Source organism: Meleagris gallopavo, chromosome 6, assembly GCF_905368555.1.
Source record: "Meleagris gallopavo chromosome 6, MGAL_WU_HG_1.1, whole genome shotgun sequence".
Classification (NCBI taxonomy): domain Eukaryota; kingdom Metazoa; phylum Chordata; class Aves; order Galliformes; family Phasianidae; genus Meleagris; species Meleagris gallopavo.
This window is the reverse complement of record NC_139409.1, coordinates 49,306,039-49,329,786: the sequence shown is the minus strand read 5'-3', so window position 1 is coordinate 49,329,786 and position 23,748 is coordinate 49,306,039. Positions and strand designations below refer to the sequence as shown.

At 38.1% G+C, this 23,748-nt stretch overlaps 1 protein-coding gene across 15 annotated transcripts in view; it reads right to left on the bottom strand.

Annotated features, from left to right (window-relative positions):
• The window catches only part of SUGCT (succinyl-CoA:glutarate-CoA transferase), a 354,560-nt gene extending 331,079 nt beyond the window's left edge, over positions 1-23,481 (bottom strand). For all 15 annotated transcript variants that reach the window (XR_014884043.1, XM_085226688.1, XM_085226689.1 and 12 more), the window contains exons 1-6: positions 23,216-23,481; positions 21,175-21,226; positions 21,015-21,088; positions 15,928-16,013; positions 14,953-15,003; positions 9,957-10,077 (exon numbers count right to left, since the gene is read on the bottom strand). Coding sequence is in view for 14 of the 15 variants with exons in the window: in XM_085226688.1 (XP_085082814.1) it covers positions 9,957-10,077; positions 14,953-15,003; positions 15,928-16,013; positions 21,015-21,088; positions 21,175-21,226; positions 23,216-23,420 (589 nt within the window). In the remaining variant the exon portion in view is untranslated. The remainder of the gene's footprint in view (positions 1-9,956; positions 10,078-14,952; positions 15,004-15,927; positions 16,014-21,014; positions 21,089-21,174; positions 21,227-23,215) is intronic.
• Positions 23,482-23,748: the final 267 nt, after the last annotated feature.

Here is a 23,748-nt window from a genome sequence, read left to right as displayed (position 1 = left end):
ATGCTGTGATTGTTTTTTGATTTTTTATTCTGTTATGAAAATAATGGAGTCAAAGTAGGATGTGCACCAAAATTATCATGCTATATCTTCTCATAAGAAGCAGCTACAAATCATTAGTACAGAACAGATGTACTGGAAGGTACCAAATGCTGGTTATTTTGAGTTATTACTAGCTTTTAAGTAGGTGGGTAAAGAATCATTCTGCTCTTTGGATTAATTAGAATCACTGGAGCTGCATAAGAGATACTTAAATTTGAAGAAATGTGTTCCTTAACTGGTCTTAAGCCTTTTATATATATTCATTTGAAAGGCACATATATAACAATTCCAGAATAAGACTCATCTGAAATTCAGATGATACACAATTCCTCTTTTTTTTTTTTTTATTATTTCATTATTTCCACTTAATTTTTGTCTGTTTATAACACAACTATTTACAAATACAATTAACAGTTTAGTACAGTTTAGGACTTTAAAAAGTATTAATCTAAATTTGTAAATTTTTCATCTACAAATGTAAAATCAGAGTTAAAACTAAGTTCTTCAGGGTACAGACAGCAAATTCTGAAGTATGATCAGTTAGAATAATATAATTTTAATAAAAAGTAACAGCTTTTTTTTTATTATTTCCTTTTGGCTGAGGTATAAATATTTCTGCATAATAGATCACCATGTCTTCAATCTCACAAATAAATACAGCAGAACGCTCTTTTCCTGCCTGCAGGAGTACAAATTCTTTAAAAGGCAGAAAATTAAGTGTCATGTTCATGCTTTAAGAATGGGAGAAAACGAAAAATACTGAAAGAAGAGATTGGGTGATGTCACAAACAACAAACTGCTTGTGAAACTAGGAAAGAAGGGATGAAGAGGAGACAAAAAACTAAGGAGGACTAACTTCAGAAAAACCAGTACAAGAGAAAAGCACACACAGTTCCATCAAACACAATAAACAAACAGAGATGGGGAACAGCGTTCGAGAACCTAAGACACAAAGCTTTCATCATTCAAGGAAACCTACAAAATTCAACGTTTTGCCTTCAGAGGCATTAAGAAAAAAAATTGATTTGATTTGAAAATAACGTTGTCCTTTTAAACAGTGCCCCCTCCTGCCCAGAAATAAACTGTGAGTTCCTTAGTTGAACTGCACAGATCATACGGAGAGCAACAAATCGCCGCTTCTGTACATGGTTTACTTGAACCAGCCAATTTTCAAAAACTTAAACAAAAATGAACAACAGAACTACCAAAATACATTGTATTTAAATTAGTTCTAAGATTATGCTCACCAGTATAGAAAAGTTGTGAGTGACAACAGGATCTGTAGCTTTGAGAGTACTCAAAAGCAAGAGAAACATTGAGAAATAAAGCTGTAGTAGGGCTGGATATGTTCAGTCAGAGCTGTTTGGATAAAAAACTTGGTTTACTGATCAGGACTTCCAGAATACCAAAAAGGAGACGACATCTGGCTCACCTATGTCTAAACTCTTCACCCACAAATGACCCTGGACTCCTGAAAAATTACACTACCTTTCGTTTTACTACCACTAACAATTTACAACTGTCCAACGTTTAGAAAGAGGCAGTCTCATATCAACAGAGTTCCTTCATTTAAGAAAAATGCTGCAGTCTGAATATAAAGTAGAACATCATATGACCTCTAAGGAGTATGTCTTCCAGATTGTGTGTGGATTGCTCTGAAAGTAATGCCTCCTATTTATCTCCATGGAAACTATAACAGATGCAAAGGGCACAACAGTACTTTTTAAACACAGTCACTGCTATTAGCTGATTTGCACAGATGAGCTGACTGAGACACTCTTCAATTCATGGTGTGAGAGCTGTGCATGGCTGTCCAGAATGTCTTTCACACTGCTGTTGCCACTGCTGAAACGTACCACCCACTGCCTCACTGTGCTCACATCCATTGTTTGGTCTCCATAAACGTTTAGCAAAAGTCAACTAATATCAATGGAGGAATTAAATTACATGCCTTTGCGTCATATGCACATCCATGTCTGACACCATTTGATCAGACTGCCTCTCTGCTGCCATCTGTCACACAAAATAGAACATGATACTGATGGAGAGGTTCAACCCCTACTACCGTATCACCCACATCCACCTCTGACATCGTGAGCCAACATCATAAAATAGGAGGTATTACTTTCAGAGCAGCCATCCTATGTTCTGCTACAATGTCTGCCTATCCAGTCACCCCTACACGCTGGCCAATAACAAAGAGCATTTTACGTAGTAGAGTCCAATCCTGAGCTTTAAGCTGCACAAAACTGAGAATTTTCAACATCTTCTCACAGAATGAGCGTTCTCTTCCTAAGCACAAAATCAAAGAGGAAGCTGGTTTGTTTAGCTATATTAGGAAAACAAACAAACAACAACAAAAACCCTTACAGCTGTTTGCTTAAAATACTGAGAATTCCTATTCTTTATAGCAAATACTTCAAAAAAAAAATTGGGAAATCTTTTTGTCATGATTATGCTTTCCTATTATTAATACTGTTACATTTTCTCTTGGTTTTCATTTTGGCCAGAATACCAGAATCCAGTTTCAAAATACGGTGGAGGGTGCAGGTCCACTATCCCCACAGACTAAGTATGCTCAAGCTCAGTTTTGATTTTTTACTGCTCACACCTATTACACATGAGAACAGCAAAAAGGATATTCTCTCTGCTGCAGGTGGGACACAGGGCAGAATAGAAACACTAGTCCTCAGATCACCAAAAGTGGAGAGAAAACAAAGGTAGGAGGAACCATGTAGAACTGTAATTGGGACTGATTAGACCAAATTCCTCAGCAATCCCACAGGGATGTCAAAGGAAACAGAGACCAGGCTGGTGCAATCTACCTCTGCATGGATGGAATATAGAGGAATTAGAGCTCCATAGAGGGAATAGAGCTTGAAAATTAATGCTTTTATTAATTAATGTTCCTACCAATATCCTGTTATGTGTTTTTTGCCGTGCAACAGAAGGCAGCAGAGGGGCAGTCTGACAAAACAGTGTCTGACATGGAAGTGCATCTGAAGGAAAGGTGTGTCATTGAATTCCTCCATGCAGAAAAAAATGGTACATGTTGACATTCATGGATGCTTACTGAACATTTATGAAGACCAAACAGTGGATGTAGGCGTAGTGGGGTGGTGGCTGATGCATTTCAGCAGTAGGGTCATCTATGTTGGTACAGACTTTTTACAAGTATGCAGGCTCTTATTCTTTGCTGGCAAACATGCTCACCTATTTTTAACAGTCAGCACCATCGGTGTTTTGTAGCCAAGAATCTGCTCTATCAAATAAGTTTATTCTTATTTGCTCTTCTTATCTGCTGTAGTTTGAGTGGAAATAAATAGGAAGTGTCACTTTCAGAACGACTCACATATTTAGGTGTTATTAAATTACATATGAATCATTCATGACCAGACAACCAATGCATTATGTTCCAAGGACAGATCAGCTCCATCAGGCTGGCATCAAGAAGTACAAGGTAGAAATTCTTATGTGACAGGACACAAGTATAGTTCACAACGAATACACTCATTCAGCATCTGATCTACTACCAGGACCTAGGAATTAATGTAACTATTTTTGCTACTCACATTGTAATCAGCAATGAACAATGTAACCCAAAAGTGCAACTCCTCCTAGACAGTGAATCTTTAGAAAGAAAATCAGTATCAGTTAGTACTTACTACCAGTTAGTGACTCTAAACTCTTAAGACAAATCCAATACTTATATTTTCACACTGATTTGTCACAAATAAGTCTTTGAAAAGTGAAAATACCACTCTTCCAAAGTGTAGCAACTGGAGATCATCTTATATTTTTTAAAAGAAGACTAAAATAATAAATAGCATGACTTGAGCATGCTCTCTCTGGAAAGAATACAGTGCAGTCTAGAGTCAGAATTATTTTCCATTTTTTGGATGGCCCCTAATATTAAAGAAAAAAAAGTTTTAATATACAACTCGACTTACTTATACTTGCATGCAATAACTGAATGAGACTCAAAAGAATCTTGATGACATCTTGATCACAGCTGCTACACAACTTACGCTGTAGGGTGAAGCTGATTCCATCAGATTAATTGTTTATTGATTGCGTTCCATACCTATGATGCCTGAACTTGAAAGGCAATATGCTTCCAAAAATAAGAAACGAAGGCAGTCCAGATGACTTCCAGTCACATTAATGAATTAACTAAATGGCTAAGGGAAGCAGAATACAGTAATTATTTATTAAATGAATCTGATATAATGTCTTCAGCATGTAGACTGTGCATCAAGAAAAAACAAGAAAATCAAAAATTGAAGTTGGGGAAACACCCTGATTCTGACACACTGGACATATTTATTTCTTAGTTACTTTTTTTATTATCAACTGTTATGCCAAAATGCCTCTCTCTATTCTCATATCTCAATGTAATAGAGTTCATGATAGTCATTAACAATGACCAACATCATTTTGTCAGTTTATAGTTTGATACATAAAATATCTCCCTAAAAAGCATATTTGAAACTGCCTAAGTTAACACATAAACCACTCCAATCCTTTGTCCAAAGATTTTCTAACATAATTCATGTTATATTGTGTATCCATTACCCTTCACAAGACCTGTAAACCAGAAAGGGCTTGAGAACTAACATATTTCTATTATCTCTTGAAAAGCCTGTAAGTGAGGTGCAAAATGATGGATAAAATCCCACTGTTTAGATGTAATAGGGGTTTCTGTAACCAAGATCATTTGTCTTAACAGTTTCCAACATTTGGGAAGACAACTTGTCCATTTAATCCAATATTCTAGGCCAGCACATCTCTTACATCTGACAAGCAATGCTTCTCTTCAGATCTTTGTTAACTCATATTTTCCATATCTCTAGCGAGGCATTCTATATACATGTAACTTTTTATGGCATTACCAAATAATCTTGGACTGCGTTCCCTGCCTCCTTCCACCTGAAATATTACTTTTAAGTTTTCAGCAACCTGCAAGAAATCAGTTTGTCAAAGGGTCATTCCACTTCATTTTCATTCCTATCCTTCATTTTCATTCCAATCCTTACCTCCAAATGTTGTCACAAGCATAGCTCCTACTTGCAGTGGAGACAGTGAGTGCTTCTTAAGGGTCTTTCAGAATGCAATGTTAAAATGTTTTCCACACCAATCTCTCACAAAAGTAGGCATCCAACTCAGATGCCTCAATTAACTCACATGAACCTGTTAGGGCTTTTTGGTTAAATACTGTAATGCCTAACATTAAAACAATCAAGACACTGTTTAAAGACAGATTTCTGTGCCAAAAGTCCCACTATTTTTATACATTTCTCCTTTTAAGAAACTAGAAGGGCAAAAGCATTTGAACACACATTTAAGCAGCAAGCAACATGGCTGAGAGGTACAAACAATTACTGATTACGTCTTATCTTCTTCAGAGAAGAGATGTGAGTTAATTTCTAAGTTTACATGAACATCCTGATATGGTCAATTACTCCTCAGTGTATGTTTTCATTGGCAAAGTGATGATGCATATGAATAACAAAGGCTCTGACCAAAATTCCACCTTGCTCAGATACACTGATACAAGTGATTTATAAGTGTTCATTTACCAAGCTTTATATGCAAGATATTCAGATGAACAAAGTTAATCAAATAAGTCCCTTAAGGAAAACGGCTCAAGTAGAGAAACTCCTCTGGCTTTGCCAGTAATAAATTGCAATGTATGTAGATTAACTGCCATAAAAATGTTTTAGTGCTTTTACTCATCTCCTATGCGATCTGTCTAACCTAATTTGTTTATAATGAAAACAAATTCTCCTGATCTTTTTCCATAGGCATTCATATTTAAATCTAACCTGCTACACTATGCAATTTTTGTCAGAAATATTTTACATTTGATCTCCTTTTCACTATTTTTTATTAAAAAAAAAAAAAAAAAAAACAAGCTAGATTAATCAACTTCTGGTTTTCTTCCCAGGGCTCCAAAATGTAAAAGGTCAGTCAATGGATATTTGAATATAGAAACGATGCCACAAAAATATTTTGAGCTGTAATGCCTTGAATCAGGTCACGGAGTTCAGAAATAAATCATTTCTTTCTTTTCAAATTGCGGTATTGCAGGTACAAGATTAGGAAAGCCAGGGCTGACCTGGAGAACCTGGCAAAGGATGTGAAGGACAGGAAAAAAGGATGCTGCAAGTACATAGCAGCAAAAGGAAAACTAGTTAAAACATGGGCTTGTTGTTGAATGGGGAAGGCAAAATGGTTACAAGTGCCACAAAAAAAAAAAAAAAAAAAAAAAAAAAAAAGAGGTATTTAATACTTTCTTTGCTTTGTCTTTACCTATAAAGCCAGCCCCAGGAGTCCTAGGCCCTTGAGACTAGAAGGAAAGCCTGCAGGAGGGAACATGTCATTTAGCATACACTTAAATCAGCTTAAATAAGCAGGCATCCTTGTATCAAAGGAGGCCAACAGTATCTTGTACTGCATTACAAAGAGCATCAGCAGTATGACAAGAAAGGTGATCCTTCTCATCTACTCTGTATTGGTGAGGCCACACATACAGTACTGCATCCAGTTCCAGGCCCCCCACTACAAGACAGATGGGCTTACTAGAGAAAGTCACGCACAGGGCCACAAAGATCAAAAAACCATCAAGATGATCAAGGGACTGGAGTATCTCTCTTAAAAAGAGAAGCTGAAAGAACTGGGAGTGTTCAGCCTGGAGAAGGAGGCTCAAAGGAATCTAATAAACACACAAATACCTGAAGACAAAGTGTAATGACAGGAGTCAGATTTTTTTCAGTGGTGGCCAGTGTCAAGATAAGAAAATGGGCACAAACAGGAGGTTTCCTCTGAATACCAGGAATAACTTCCATGTTGAGCAGGTGGTAGAGAAGAGCCACAGGTTAGCCAGAGAGACTGTGGAGTTTCCTTCCTGGAGATCTCCAAAAGCCACTGGGACACATGCTTGGGTAACTGCTCTGACTGGCCCTGCTTTGGGGCATAGGTTGGAGTAGATGGGTCCAGATGGGTGCCCTGCAAGCCTCAGCTATTCTGTGAAGATGATAATAGACTGGAACACCTGAACATCTCACCGACAGGAGAGGGTAAGAGCTGAGACTTCAGCTTGGAAAAAGAGAAAACTCCAGGGGAAATCAATCGTAACCAACAAATACAAGTACTTGATGGAAGGGAATGAGTGAGAGACTTAGATCTCCTTACAAGCACCCACTGACAAGATAAGAGGCAATGAACAAAAATTCACATGACCCCAACTATAACATGATAAAATACTCTCTGCTGTGAGTACATCAAGCATTGGAACAGATCATCCAGAGAGGCTGTAGAGGTTTGGTTTCCATCTGTGGAAATACTCAAAAACGAGGTGGACATAGTTCTGGGGAACCCAGTACAGCTAACTTTGTTTGAGCAGGAGAATTGGACTACATATCTCAAAAGGACCTTTCCATCTAGGCAATTCTGCACTTCTGTGAAACTGCTAAGTACCTTTCCTTAGCCCTTTAGTTAAGTCAAAGTTTTAAATTGATGAGAGATGCTCTAAAAGTAATGCCTCCCATTCTATTATCTTGGCCCAAAACATAAGAGGTAAACATTAGTGGTATACCAGTCATCGAATTTGAACCTTCCCAACAACATTGCATTAAATGTTGTTGATGTGTGACAGATGACAGCAGAGAGGTAGTCTGACAAAACAGTATCTGACATGTGTCTGAAACAAAGGTATGTCACTGAATTCCTTCACAAAGAAAAAAGTTGCACCTATTGACATCCATTGACACTTTCTAAACTTTCATGGAGACCAAACAGTGGATGTGAGCACAGTGAGACAGTGGGTGGTGCATTTCAGCAGTAGCAACTGTGACGTGAAAGACAAGTCACATTCTGCACAGCCATGCACAAAATGATTCATGGCTCAATCAGCTCATCCACACAAATCAGCAGATTAAGACCAGGGAACTGTGCACAGAGCTGAGTATCAGCTTCAATGTGTTGGAAATGATGGTGACAACACTAGAATACCAAAAAAAAAAAAAAACTTGCACCATGTTGGCCCCACAAATGCTCACACAGGATCATAAAGTATATCCAATGCAAGTTTGTTGGTACCTATTCAACCAACACAGGGATGAAGTTTCCTGGACCACATCATTACCGATGATGAGACATGGAGTCACCACTGTAGTCAGAGTAAAAACAGCAGGCCATGGAGTGGTGAAAAGGGAATTCCCCATTGAAGAAAAAGTTCAAGAGAGTGTCCCCAACAGGTAAAGTGATGTGCTCTGTCTTTTGGGATAGGAAACAGATTCTTTCAAACAAACCATCAACTCTAACTATTACATCATGATGCTGATTAAGTTGAGGGCTCAAACTTCCAGAGTCAGGCCAGTGAAGAAGACAACTTTTTTCTTGCAACGTGATAAAACCAGGCCCCATACCAGTTTGAAGACTGTGAAACACACTGCCAAACTTAGCTGGACTGTCCTACTACATCCACCACATAGCTCAGACTTGGCATCATCTGATTTTCAGCTGTGAAACAGCAGGTAAGCTCCACTGGTGAAGATTTTCAGGAGCACAGCACACAGAGTCTTGTTGATCACTGGTGAAAATGCATAGCTAATGGTGGTGACTATGTTGGAAAATAGCGTTTTGTAGCTGAGAATTTGCTCTATCAGTTTTACTGTGCTCTTTGTACCTGGTGTAGTTTCCATAGAAATAAACAAAACACATTAAGTTTTGAGTGACCTACAAATTATCAGCAAAATAAAAGTACTCAAAAGTTGTCACATGCAGCGAGTGGATAAACAGATTTACTAAATCAAAGTAAAGTTTGGCAACTGTAACAACTAAATTGCAGTGTGGGTATCGATTTATTCTTTCATTAATTACACATACAGCAACTAGAAAAAAGGAAAAACCCTCAATAAATTCTAAATGAGATTACATGCATAAGCAAATATTAAGAACATTGTGGTAACTCACCACAAACCAAATTAAACATATATGTAAAGAAAGATATAACAGGAGTTTCTCAGCAAGCACTGAACATAATTGCCTTTCTGCTCTCATTGTTTTTTCAGGACACTTGCCACAAAAGCATGATAAACATATCACTACATACGAAAAATATTTGGTTCTCAAATGACAAACATCCAGGAATTAAAATAGTAGATATTATTATTCAGAAATTAAGAACAAGTCCAGCCTGGTTTGCAACTAATATTTTAAATTGGTCTTCAAATACTTGTAACTTTTTTTGTTTTATTTGTACTTGAACCATAGACTTCTCATGCACAAATCATTTAATTTTAGTAATTAATTTTTGTGTTAGGTTTTCAAATAAGTGATTTTTCAGAGTTCATGTTATTTCCATATGCATGCAGGTTCTAATGCTCACATACCTACTTCCTTTTCATTCCTCATTCCGTTTCTAAAAAACCTAAAACTCATCTTACATTTCAGCTATCAAGCAGTCTGCAGCAAATGGAGAATACCCATGAACGTACAGCTCTTCCATGAACACATAGCTAGATAAATCTGAAGAGAGAGGGGTAGTAAAGAGCACTGAAATTACCACGTTGGAAACTTGTCACACATAAACTGGTACAGTAAAACTGCTCAGAAAAAAAAAAGTTATCAAACTGTTCAAAGCAACACACAAGGAATCCAGCCAGAGCAGACTCCTTTCAAGCCTATCTGAACGCTGCAGTGTGGTAATGTCACAACTGAACAACTTACCAAGTGTTGACACTGTTGCTGCCTTACAGTTCTTCCTGTACATGTTTTTCAATTAAAATCAAACCTTATTTTCTCTTTCAGTTTATCTTGACCAACATCAAAATAACATGCTGTTATATAATCACATGACTTTCATAACATAAGAGGAGTAAAGGAAATAACAGAAATTACTGAAGTCACAATACCTGTTATTGAACAGTATACTATGTGAGGAGCAATCTTTTCAATGTCTTCATACCCTAGGCCAATTTCAGCCAGTTTCCCAGGGACGTAGTTTTCCACGAAAACATCAGATACAGCTGCAAGCTTTAGAAAAGAAAAGGATGCATAAGATTTGTTAACAAGCTTCCAGAAGTTCAATGTATTTCTCATGTAGCTCGAAGTACCACTAATCAAGATGGTTCCTGTCTTCCTGACAGAACAGAATTCAAACCTAAAAGAGATTTTTTTGGTCTGTTAGACTGTGCATGTCAGCAAACTACACATTAGAAATGCTGTGTATGTAGAAAAGAAAATATAAAAATTCTACATCTATTAGATAAAACTGTAATGTAATTGTATTAACAGAGTCATACTGATTTCCAAATATTTGATCAAAATTTACGTAACAGTCACCCACTTTATACTCACACCAAGCTTGAAGAAAGTGGGGAGAAAGGATGCACCTTTATCCTTCATGTTTACCTTAGAATTTTGTAAAATGCTGGGGGTAGGGGGGCAGAAAGGGTGGTGGTTCTTGGTTTTTTGCTGTTTTCTGGTTGATTCTCTTCAGTTTCAAAACAACTGATAATACTTACTGTAACAGAAGCTACACACATCTTAAGGTCACCTCAATTAGAACAGCATTATAAAGCTCTGCAGCAGGATTTTCTGCATCAAATCTGAATAAATGATCTAGTCCAAAACCTACTGAGATTATAGATTAACCTATGATCTGATGGGCTTTAAATTATATCTTTTTATTCTCAGAGAAGTTAAGCATGTAAATATTTGTACATATTTCAGTAGAATTAATATTAATTAAGAACTTCTGAAACAAGAGAACTACATTTGAAAATAAATATGTACTATTTGGCAGAGTTGTGGAGGTCGAGGTTCTTTTTCAGTTCAGTTGCTTTTTCCAGGAATTTAAATACTCCCTGACAAGAACACATTTGTACATACATCTATAAGCATGACCTAGAACTCCTCATTTCTTAATGTTATTTCAAGATGATCAGAGTCAAATTCTCTGGAACTACCATGCAGTTGTCTGATCAATATCCACAGCACACTGGGCCAGCTTCCATAAATTATTGTCATCATATCTGCAATCATAAGCATTTTTGTTCTAGCATGTAGTCTGTTGAGTTGAATTTAAGGCCAAAGAAACAGCCAAGCCAGCAAATATTTCAGAGGAAAGACAGAAACTGACTCCTATTCAGACAAGAAGCCATGTAAATTATGAATGGTTTAACTAAATGCATGGATGAGATGCTAGTGACATTTACAGAAATGAACTTCAGCATACAGTGGAAGTGCCTTTTAAAATGCACGTGGTAAATTATTAAAGAGTCTGTGTCAAGGAACTGTAGGAGTGCCAGTTTTTAACAATTGAAAATCTCCAAATTTTAAGTAAGTACTGCCGGGTTTTTTTTTGTGTTGCTGTTGTTTGTTTTTAATCCATGACTCTGTGAAAATGACAAGCCCTTCATAGCAGTTACTTAAGAAGCCAGCATTCATCACAGGAAGGTTCTCAAGAAGACCAAGGTTTTACAGAGCTGAAGCTTTATTCAGTAAAAACAGAAGAAGCTCAGAGTGATCTGTGACTGTCCCAATCTTCTGTGCCAGACAGCACATCCAAAGCAAAGAAAGGACAATGCACTGGGAGCAGGCTGTTGATCTTCAATAATACGTCTTTATATAAAATAGATATAAGGGGCTCTCTAAATCCTTTTTAGTCTATACATAATTACTTTTACATTTGGTAATATTACAACCTTAGCTAAATTCATCTAAGAAATCAATTATAACTTCTGCACTGCTTTCACTGGGTTTTGTAACCTATCCAATACAGAGCAACAGCGTGAGCTAAATTTGAGAGCTCTGTCCATCCCATACTGAAGAACCAACACCTGCAAACCACTGTGAGGAAAAAGAGGATGACTTACTGAAACAATAAGTAAATAAATAAGTGCCATAACTCTAGATGTGGCAACACGTGGATGACTACAGTGCTAAGAGAAGATACAGTGATTTAGGCCGAGGTTAGTAGTGTATATATTCTCAGAGAATGAGATGAGCATAACATTCCAGGCATCTTACAAATATTGTATCAGCATGGCCTCTAGTGCTCTCATGACACCTGGGAACAGGCTTTAAATATAAGCCAGCAGTGAACAGTATGTCTCTTTTGGTGCTCACTGTACTAAGCACAGATATCCAGCATTCTGCCATTGGCATGAACTGTATTCTGACTCTATCCAAACCAACTGCACAGAATCACACGTCCTTAAAGCACACAGGGACTTTCAGTCTTAAAATTCAACAGGGTTTTGAATCCTCTGTCAAGTGAAATTTCACACTGAACTACATGTCCTGCAAACCCTTTGAGCATATCACTTGTACATTCACCTACACTAGCAAAGTAGTGTAGAACACAGAATACTACATGTTCCAGATAGGACATTGATGTGCACAACTTGTACATGTCAGGACACCAAAAAAAAAGGCATAATGAACACCAAAGTAATCATTAATTTGAATATAAGCAACACGTAACGAAGATACTAACTTGACAAAGCAAACTATTCATTCCTTCAGAAGGGATTTTTTTTTTTAAACGAGTACTCCATAAAGAGGAATGTGTGCATATATACACACAGATAAGTGAGAGTATGCATGAGACATGATGACCCTCTCAACTACACTGAACAGAGGGGAAGTACCATCAGCTCCCCATCCAATGGAGTTTTTCCAAGTCCTTCATGAATAAACACAGAATTTAATTAGTTAAGACATAAATACTCAGGACAAATGTATCCCTAAGTTTCTTAAAACAAGTATTGCTGAATATTGCTGAGTAATACTCAAAAATGCAAGCCATATATGTCAGAGCACATTATCTGTGCACATCCCATCACTGAAGGGAAAATAAGTTTCACTCAGTGAGACACTCAAATTTTTGAAAAGCAGTTAAGAGTGAGTTAAAAGCAATAGGAAGGAAAAGAAGGCTACAAGTAGAATACAGAAAGAGAATACAGACTAAATTATTTTATGGTAACCACTCTGTAAAATATTCACATAATTATGAAAGAGTAGACCTTTGGACAAGTCTCTTGTCAGCACTGTGCCAAATCCAGGATTGCTGATTAACAGGTTTTCCTCCATACCTGATACTACTAATTCAATTGTTCTAATCATGCTACTTTTCTTATTAAAGAAAAATGATTAAACAATGACAAGCACAATAAACACCTAGTGTGTCATAAAAACAACCCGTTTCAGTAGGACATAGGCCCAGGATACAGTTCATATTTACTTGTATCTGATGTCCCAAGCTCAAAGTTCCTCTTGCAAACACAAACAATGCTTTTCGTTAGAGCAAACACCACTGTGCAAAACTTAGAATTCTACATACCTACATCTTGATATTAGCAAAAGACAACTGACAACAGGGTCTTTTATTATAGATAATATTCTTATATTTCAAAGACCAAAAGAGATAATATTATAGTTCCATTTGAGATGCAATAAAAAAAAAAAAAAAATGTAAAGACCTCTGCACCAAGCACTTCCAAAAGCTACCATTAAGTCAAGTAAAACAATGGCAGAATAGTTGCTATGTTGATACAAAAATTGTGTGGGGCTTGAATTCAAGCAGTCCAGCCTCAAGTACAAAGGTTGTAATGTTGCACATTCTTAAGTATTCAGCCATTTAATGGCACAGATCATGAAAAGGTTAGTCGTACATTTAAAGGCTAAATCAAGCAGCCACCTTCCTGTACCAGTGTTAAGAAAAAGGGAGCTTCTCAACCTGAAATAGTAGCAGTCACACATAAGAGGCAAACGCTACAGCCATCTTTCCTCCAGCTCATCCTCACTCATAATCCCAGCTATCCTAAGCCCACATTCACAGAAACAATGGACTTTTTGCAAGTAGTTTTACTTTCCTTCACCATTTCTTTCCCAGAAGGTCAAATAAGGTGACTAGACTTTTTTTTCCTAGTTATCTGGAATGAATTCTTTTTCTTCAGAACTCTTATTTAGAATTTGACTGTCCAAAAAAATACATGTGTATTTTCCCAAATGGCCGTATCTGTTTCCAAAACCTTTAGAAGACAAACATACAGCTTCGTAACAGAAAGGAATATTGTGTTCTTCAAAGAGTACAAGGAGAGGGTGGTACTGGGGAATCCGTAAACTTCGCTTATAAACTCCAAAGATTGCATAGAGCTGACAGTAAAAAAAAAGTTTCAGAAGTATAAGACAACTTAATCTCTTTCCATTTCGTGTAACATTCCTGGCAATAAATCCTACCAGACAAATTCCACTTATTGCAGGACATGTACAGACTTACTGTGAAAAGAAGAGTGACTATGAAGCAAACAGGAACAGAAGCCAGCTCACAGTTTTAGATATGTTGCTACTCTTATGGTCCTTAGCCCTGCAGAACTAGTTAGCACTAACTAGTTAGTTATTATATAGTTAGTTAGCAATAACTAGTTAGTTATTTCTCAAGAAATAAAAAGGGATGAGAAAGCACAAGTTTTAAAGAGTGTGAAATATGGTGCCTTTATTAGCTTAAAGATTACTAGGATAATCAAACTTTGTTACTGGAAAAATCATTACCTGAATTTACCTTATCATTACCTTGTTGGCTTCAATGGAAGACGTTTCTAACTGGATTGATGAAGTTGTACAGAAAGATCTAATACACCCACAGCTAAGTATTGAACTGTTAGATCTTTACCTCACAATATTTCATTTGAACAATATTAAAAATAAGTTACTGAACAATGAACTTATCTCAATGCAAAACTGTAGAGATAGTATATGCCACGCCTCACCCATAATTTAAACAGTGAATGGCATACATACCTATTTTTAATTATCACACCTCTAATACTTGAAATGTAGAGTTCATTCTTTCTTACACAGGAAATATAAAATTGACACAATTGGCATTCCATTAAAACCTACCTCCCTGATCAACTTTGCTCCTCTTGAATTCTTCATATTGATAGCTATACTCTGGGGACAAAAAGAAAAATCACTTAAGAGAAAGCTGTTCTCTAGTGAGAACTGAACTCTTCTAAGCATAATCAGTAGTCAGTTTTTTCATATTAATCATATTTTTTTGTTGGTAATGCAAGTTTAACAGTCTCTAAGAACCAGACAAGCAACGGAGCAAATCTGATGGATGTGCAAGTGGGAGCTGCATTGTGGCCTGCTCACTGTATGTTTGTACAGCACTTACTACTGCAAGTACATATGGGGACACAGGAAACATTTGTTTCAATGGCAACAAGCCTCTAAACAGCTCAATATGTAACTTCATCTCAATACCAAAAATTCACAAGCTCTCTCTGCTAACCTAACTACAGTATGATGCCTGCTTTCCCACAACTCTAGCTGCCAGGAAGGGCAGGTGAGCTCAGCTGACCCGCACAAAATGAAGTGATCCTTAAAATACTAACAGTAACCATCACCCTTCAATTCAACAGGGTTAATTTTGTACCAGAAACTGAAGACTGGCAGGACCACTCTTGCATTTGGAATTTGCTTCAGCTGATCTCAGAACCAGAGATTTGCAGCCTTTTTTGTTCAAAATACTTCATTTATCTCATGAAATGTATTCACCTTGACAATACAATTAAAGCCAACGTAACTATTGCTCCATTAGGTATGCTAAGAATCAAATGAGTTTAAACTAAGTTCTCATAAAGTCTGTTTATGGAAAAAAAAATTCAAGATTGGAAGTTTTCTCTGACTGCTAACCGTATTCACTTAAGGTTTTGTTGTTTGTTTTCACTTAGTTTTTTTTTTGTCAACAATCACGTACTGTGCAAAACTCTTTCTACAAAAAGCAAAAGTAAAGAATTTAAAAGAGAAGTGCTATGTCTTTAACTGCTTTTACAACTGGCAGACTAATCTTCAGTGAAGCACTTCACTTACCTTTTTATTTCTATTGACGCTGAGAAAATAAACACTTTCTGTTCCAACAAAAGGTGGGCCCCAGGCTCTTGTGTCATCACCAGTTCCTGAAAGAAATATCACCATGTTTTTGCAGTTATTCAACATTACACTGACAATAAAACAAAAAAAGAAAAAAATTTAATTATCCTAGGCAATGTTTAAGCCTCCTAAATTCAACTAGCAGGCAGGGGAAAAACAACCACTTTAGTATACACATTTCAGGTCATTTACTTCAGAAAATACCTAAGAGTGAATGTGACTAAGCAAAACAAGTTTTGCTTTTCTTACTGCTGTAATCATTATAATATAGCTTCTTAATATAGCTTGCTTTGTTCCTTCTGTGATTTATTTGCATCTTAAAAATCAAACAGTCACACCACAGTGTACTTAATTCCTTTTTAACTAAAAGCACTGCTCTGAGGTACAGCAGCATTCGTTTAGGCAATCTCCAAGAATTTAGCAGATGTTCTCAGTCAGCACACAGTCAAAAAACCATTCCTGAAACACTATGGAAACAAGGTCATGAGATCACTGATCAACACAGCTCACAAAGCTGTGTGCAACAGAATATCGTCAAAAAGAAGCACTTGCTACTGTCTTCTGTTCAGAAATTCCTTACAGAAAAGCAAGACGGCATTAAAACTGGAGCAGACACCAATGTAATTGAATCTCTTATGCCTAATTTCCAATTTTAAACCTTTCGTAAGTGTCAAGAAGACTAGCAATCCATTTAAAATGAAAGTACAACTAAAACCAGCAAATTTGAAGCTGAATTTAATTAAGATATAATTATGATATACAAAATATCAAAGTATACAAGATATTTCTCTATCATTATCTCAAGTTCATGTACTTGCTAACTTCAAGGGAGCAGAAGCTTTCCTTAGAGAGGCAGCACAGAAGGCTAACATTAGCAGAGATGCAGAACTAAGCTAAAGATTAGATTAAAGAAAGATTATCTTTCTTCTTTGTAATAATAAAATGAAAATTAAAAGCAGAGCTTCTGCTTCCAAAATTGAAGTGCCTGCCTTTTAACCAGTACTCTAATCTTGAGTAGTAAGATGTATTTCTGTTTAATATTATTACCTGAGAAGCTTGGGCTCAGAGAGAACTGAGTCACAGAACCTTAGCTCTCCAATGGAAAAGAAAACATCTTATCCCTCTGTCCCCACTATAAGGGGAATCCATGTCTTAAGGTGCACATTGCTTGTGTTTGATTCTATCAGAATACACAACTTAAAAAAAAAAAAATCAAAATACTTTCTCTTATTAATCATGTTTTAAACCATGAGGTTTAAAAAAAAAAAAATCACAAACTTTCAGCCTCAGTGCTTGAAAGAGAACCATAAAGAGAACATCATAGCATAGCAAGCTGCCCCAGAGTAACTCTTCTGGTAATTTTGCTTCTAGTCCTTTTATTAAAATAATACATTTATTTCAAAACATACCTACAGCATTCTCCACATGACAAAGGCATATATTTCCCTCCACACAGAATTTCAGGCACTTTTTTCTACCGTACACTTAAATATTTAAATGTACATTGCTTAACTGAGGCAGGTTGTAAAGTGTGTGGCTCCTTTCATTACAGTTTGGCTCCTACTATATCAGCCATCAGAGACACACAGCAGTCAGTGATGTTAAGATGCGTCATTTACAAGATCCACAGAATGACAAAGGTTGGAAGAAACCTCTGGAGATCATCCAGTCCAACACCCCTGCTAAAGCAGGGTCCCTGCAGCAGGTTGCACAGGAAAGCATCCAGATGGGTTTTAACCATCTCTAGAGAAGGAGATTGAGGCTTCCTGGCAGCCTGCTCTAAGTCCTCTGCACCCACAAAGTAGAAAAGTTTTTCCTTCGTGTTCAGATGGAGATTCCTGTGTTCCAGTTTGTACCCTTTGCCCCTTGTTCCATTGTGGACACAACTGAAAAGCTCCTGACCATAAACACTTGGCACTGGGAAGAGCAGATAACCTCCAATTCAACAAACTTGTATGGGTATAACTGAATGCTTCTATACCTTTATGAAAACCCTTTACTTGTATACATATTATTGCACAAGGCCTGCCTTATGGCTATTCCTTCTCATACCAAGAATGGAAAAGTCGAAAATACAATGTTCACTTTCTCAGAGGTTTGTACAATCACCACCTCACATGCATTAACATTAGCTGTATGTGGAAATCCAATTGTTTCCTGCAATAAAAGCTTTGAGTGAAGTTTCAATAAGCAATATCTGTCTAATTAATATGACAAAGGCACGATATGCACTAAAAAGACCTGAAAATACTCTGCCTGCTTTTACTTTCTCAAAAATTGCAGTATTACTCCTGCCACATTTCCATTACTCTGCTAAAGCAGCAAGAGAGAAGGGCACAAAAATCAAGCAAAGGTCTTTATGTTGATAATACTGAGTCCTAAGCTAAAGTGACTGCCACGATGGATGGGAGAGAAGGGGAGCAAAACAAAAAAAAGCACCATATAAAGCATGAGTGCCCAATCTTTTGGCTTGCCTGAGCCACACTGACTGAAGAGGAAGTGCCTTGGTCCATATATATATATATACATATATATGTATACATATGTATGTATGTATGTGTATATATATATATATGTATATGTATATATATATATGTGTGTGTGTGTGTGTGTGTGTGTGTGTATATATATATATATGTGTGTGTGTATATGTATATATATATATATATATGCAGGTTGTTCCAAAAGTAATGCCTCCTATTTATTTGCATGAAAGCTACAACCTAACCAACAAGCACAGGAAGTGTTTGATACAGTAAATTCCCAGCTACAAAACACTACGGTGGTGACTATGTTGAAAAATAAGCTCTGTATTTTTACCAGCATTGAACAGGAGTCTGTGTGCCAAACTCATCAACATCTACATCAGTGAAGGTGACCCATCATCACTGTTGCCACTGCTGAAATGCACTGCCCACCTCCTCACTGTGCTCACATCCAGTATTTGGTCTCCAGTGGTTCAGCAAGTGCTGATGAATGTCAGTGAGTGCCATTCTTTCTGTGTGGAGGAATTCAGTGACACACCTTTGCTTCATATGCACTCCATGTCAGACACCATTTGGTCAGACTGCTCTGCTGCTATCCTCACATGGCAACAGAATATTGCCAGGAAGCTTCAGCCATACTGCCATACCACCAACATCCACCTCTGACATCGTGGGTCAACATAATAAAACAGCAGGCATTACTTTTGGAGCAGCCTCCAAAAATTTTATAGCATAGTTAATGCATATAAGCAACAAAATATTTCAATTTTTAATGATTTCTGTTAAAATATAAAAAAAGTAGAGCAACAAAATCATAAAACCAGTGGGATATTTGACCTTGTTTTTGCAATTCTAAAATATCATCCTGGTTGAAGGCAGTAGCTGCGATTCTCATAGTGCTCATCAGAGATTTTTGATGAAATTTATTCTTCCTGTACTTCATCCTTGAAAACAGTCGCTCAGAAAGGTGCCAAAAGATGATGAAATGAGTAAGGTAACTGTGAAGTGAAGGGTATTTCTCTTTGGAGAGACAGGGCTTCTACAAGACTGCTAAAGACAGCCAATCAGATTTTTGAATTGAATGCCCGGTTGCAACTCTAAATATTTCACTCAAAAATGTGCAAATAACATATTTATGTTAGCTGAAAATGGAGTCACAAATAGAGGAATTTGAGAATAGGTTTCAAGACTGCCAGAAAATTATCAATTTATTGTTTTATCAGGATGGAAAGCACAGCTGCATACTTCTCACTGTTCACACAATTTGTCTTCAGCCACGCATCAAAATTTATGAAATTGTTTGCCATAACTTGAGCTATCACTGCACTGTCCTCATTTCACCCCAGGCAGGGCTAATAGTGCACAGATGTTTGGTCATTGCTGAGTTACAGTTGCACACCTGGGGCAGGGAAGAGCCACTGCCATGACGGTGCAGGGCACAGGCTGGGCTGCACCGTGAGCAGTGCCAGGCCACAGGTTGGACAAGCCTGATATCAAGGATGAAATGTCACAGAGTATCACCAGTTATACTGTTTCTGGTAGCATCTTGATAGCTACTAAATAACCGTGGACGTGAAATAATCCCAACCAGCATGACATAAAGTTATGCTGACTTAGCCTCCCACCCCCACGATTCTTAAACTTGTTTTGGTTTTGGGGGTGTTTTTTTTGTTTGTTTAAGTATAAACTGCTCTATCATTCCTCTTTATCTTGCTAGGAAGGACAAAGCAAGAATTTTAATTGAAACCTCCTAATATAATGAAATCACCAACATTCCATTAAAAAAAAAAAAAGTATCTTAAGGAAAAAGCCCTGGAAACTTATAATTCTGTAGTCTGACAAATTTTGGAGGCCATACTACTGTTACAACTGTTTTTATCCTCTCACCACAATACAAGAGCCTCCAAAAACCTAAGCATTCCCATGGCACTTTAAAACCTGAGCAAAGTCCAAACCACTCAAAAGAAATCAATTTTAGTGATAGAATAAGGTATGTTAGTAGTAGTGATGACCCAGTATGTTTTGTACATTAGTATCTGGAAAAACAAATGACCTACCCTTACAGCTTCAATCTTATCTTTCCTAAATGTGTATTTGTTCCTGAACAAAACACATACATTGGAGTACTTAAACTTCAAGCAAACAGATCATAGACATGCAAGCAAACTTATTAATAACTACCATGCCAGAAATAGAGCAATTATGTCAACAGATTCCAGGAATTTGATAGCTATAGCTTCACAAAAATACAAGCTGCTACAAAATTTACTATCTCATAGCCCAATACCATACACACACCACCACCAAAAACATACATTCACCAAATAAACTTACTATTGGTCGCCTCTGAAAATATTTAGATAATTGTATGTTCCCAATCCATAGTAAACATCCCAGAATGTTATCAGAAAGCAAGCTGCTGTTAACAATGTGAGGAAAACCATAAAAGAAGACAATGCCAAATACAGAAACAATACATACACCATCATTTGCTAAATCAGCCCACATTCTTACCACATAGAAAACAAAGGAGAACCTTACCTGGTCTTTCCACTTTGATAACTTCAGCCCCTAGATCTCCTAAATTCATTGTGGCAAAGGGCCCTGCAAGCACTCTGTAAAATTTAGAAAGATTTTCTTAGTTCTTTCCCTACAGTATTTGCATCTAGACAGTGTTTCAAATCATAAACAAAACACAAACCTTGTTAAATCAAGAATTTTCACACCATCCAGTGGCTTTACATTACTGGCACCTGACAAGAAACAGAAAACAGTAAGTTACTCTTGATTTTTTATTTTTTTTTTTTTGTAAGATGTTTCTGATCCAATTTAACTCTCAACATCCTCACTCCCCAAATATAGGATAATAAACCTTTCTGCAGAGGTATATTATTAGAATTGTATTACATCAATAAAGCCCTTCAAAATCCAAAAATCTTATGGTTAATGTTGCAGAACCTATTCCAAACACCTCAGAATTCTACAGTGAAAATACTTGAAGGTATTCTATACATGCCTACCACTAACACACATATAGCTTTCAAAGACATGACGAAAGATCCAGCAAAAGCACAGCAAATATCACAACAGCAAACTAAAATTAACAGATAACAGACCAACTTGAAGTACAGAATCCACAGCAGCAAAGTGGTCTGGTCTGTGTAGCAGACCATGCACTTGCACCACACACACAAAAAAAAAACTGCATTTCAAAATCAGGATATAGAACTGAAGGCAGAGTGTGTGAACCAAGGCAACACTTGTTCTGCCTTTCAATTTTTGATAACTAAGCATGCAAGATAACTGCTAGCAAATCAACATCTCTTCCTTCTTTCCCTACCCACGCCTTCTAACCTGACCAGCCCTGAGAAACAGCCATCATTCCAGAGGGATTTGAGCTTCACAGTGTTTGTTTTTTTGATGCAATATGCAGAGCAGGCAGAATATGGATGAAAATGGATGGGCCTAGGAGTAGCCGCGTATATCACACATTTCAAAGCCTATAGGAAAATTCATACTGCCAACTCTCTTCAATAGTGTGCAACTTAGTGAGAGTTCCAGATGCTGGAAAATACCTGTGCCAGGTAAGTATCACAAATCCTCCATGCAACTTCATGTTTATCCAGTTGGCTATACTTATGCAAACACTTCAAAATATGCTTACTATGTATTGAGGAACAGTGTGCATTTGCTTCACTTTGACCTTACTGTCAGTTTAGGAGAAATGGCTAACAAAGAGGGACCGGATTCTCTATTGTTTCCATTCTCTCTACTATTTTTCCCTTTGAATTATTCTAGTAACCATGACTGAAATCAAGCCCATTCTCCCAACTCTATCTTCATTCTTGTACACAAACTATTCCCAGCACATCTGAATTGACCCCAAGCAGGACAGCCACACTCCTTTTTAAGATCTCTTTGCTGTAGAATAAACATGTTCATTCACTCTCAGCTCAAACTCTTTAGTTCAACCCACCAGAATAAAAGCAGGGGTAGCCGTAGGCAAGCCTATTGTAAGAGTATGAATGAGCAGCCAGAAAGATCACTCTGTGGCAGAGCAGATCAAGTAATCTTCATGTCAGATTACCAAATAATCCTTTATAAGTGACATGAGGGGGGACTGAGAAAAGATTAGCTCAGCACACTGAATACTTCTATAAGAATGCAAATCCACCCGAAATTAATTGTAATCCAATCACTTCCAACTCCAGAGGAGCATCGCTCCTCAGGTGCCAGGTCCCAGCTTTGGCTGCACAGCCACTTTTACAACCAAAACCACCCCAACCAGAGTTCGCTGTCACACCAAGGGTGCACTTGCTGTGGGATCACAGCTCCACGCTCCCTCCGACTGTCATGCAATCACTGCAGTTATCAGTTATCATTTAACAACAGAGAAGCGTGAAAGCCAATGGAAACTGACTCTGATGCAGCTTTTTCTTTTACAAAGGAAGGGAACTGTTTGATGTTACGATTTTGAAGTCTTAAAGGAAGAAAAAAATAATAATGATGATGATTAAAAAAGAAAAAAAGAAAAAAAAACAAGGCTATTAACGCCCAGATGTGCCCGGTAGTTCTCTCCGATGGCAGTCCCGCACCGCGGCGACCGGTACCGGCATGACAGGGCCGCCGAGCAGAGCCCAGCTCCGGCCGCGCTCCGCGAAGCGCTCGCACCCGCCACCGGCCGCGGGCGGAAGACGCGATGCGGGAGAGAGACTGGGCTGGGCTGGGCGCGGCGCGGCTACCTGCCGGAGGAGCACCGCCACCCCGCGCCGCTCCGCGGGCTGAGGACGAGGCGGCGCTCAGAGCGCGGGGGCTGCCGCCGGCAGCACGACGCAAACTCCTCCACAGCCCGCGCCCACAGCTGCTCCACGCCAGCTCGGTGCCCAGCATCCTCGTGAGGGGCACGGCTCGAAGCGGCACTCGAACGTCAGCCACTAAGCGCCGCATCGAACGTCGCGAAAAGGAGCGCGTTCCGCTGCACTGCGCGTGCGCGCGTCCCAACAGCCTCCCGCCCTCGGGGAGGGAGGCGTTAAATTGATCCCGGCTGAGGGGCGGTGCGCATGCGTGAGAGGGCGGGGGTTCTGTCGTGCTTTTGAGGGGCGTGAGGCTGTTGCAACCGTTGTGAGTGATTGGGTCTTGTGGGACGGTTGTGCGTCGCCTTCAGAGAACGAGCAGCTCTGCTTTGTTGGCTGTCTTCCTGAAGGAGTGGAGGGGCTGTGTGAACTTAGTGTTCTATGGCTCTGTTGAATGCTTCGTTCTTCACAGGGTGCCTGCC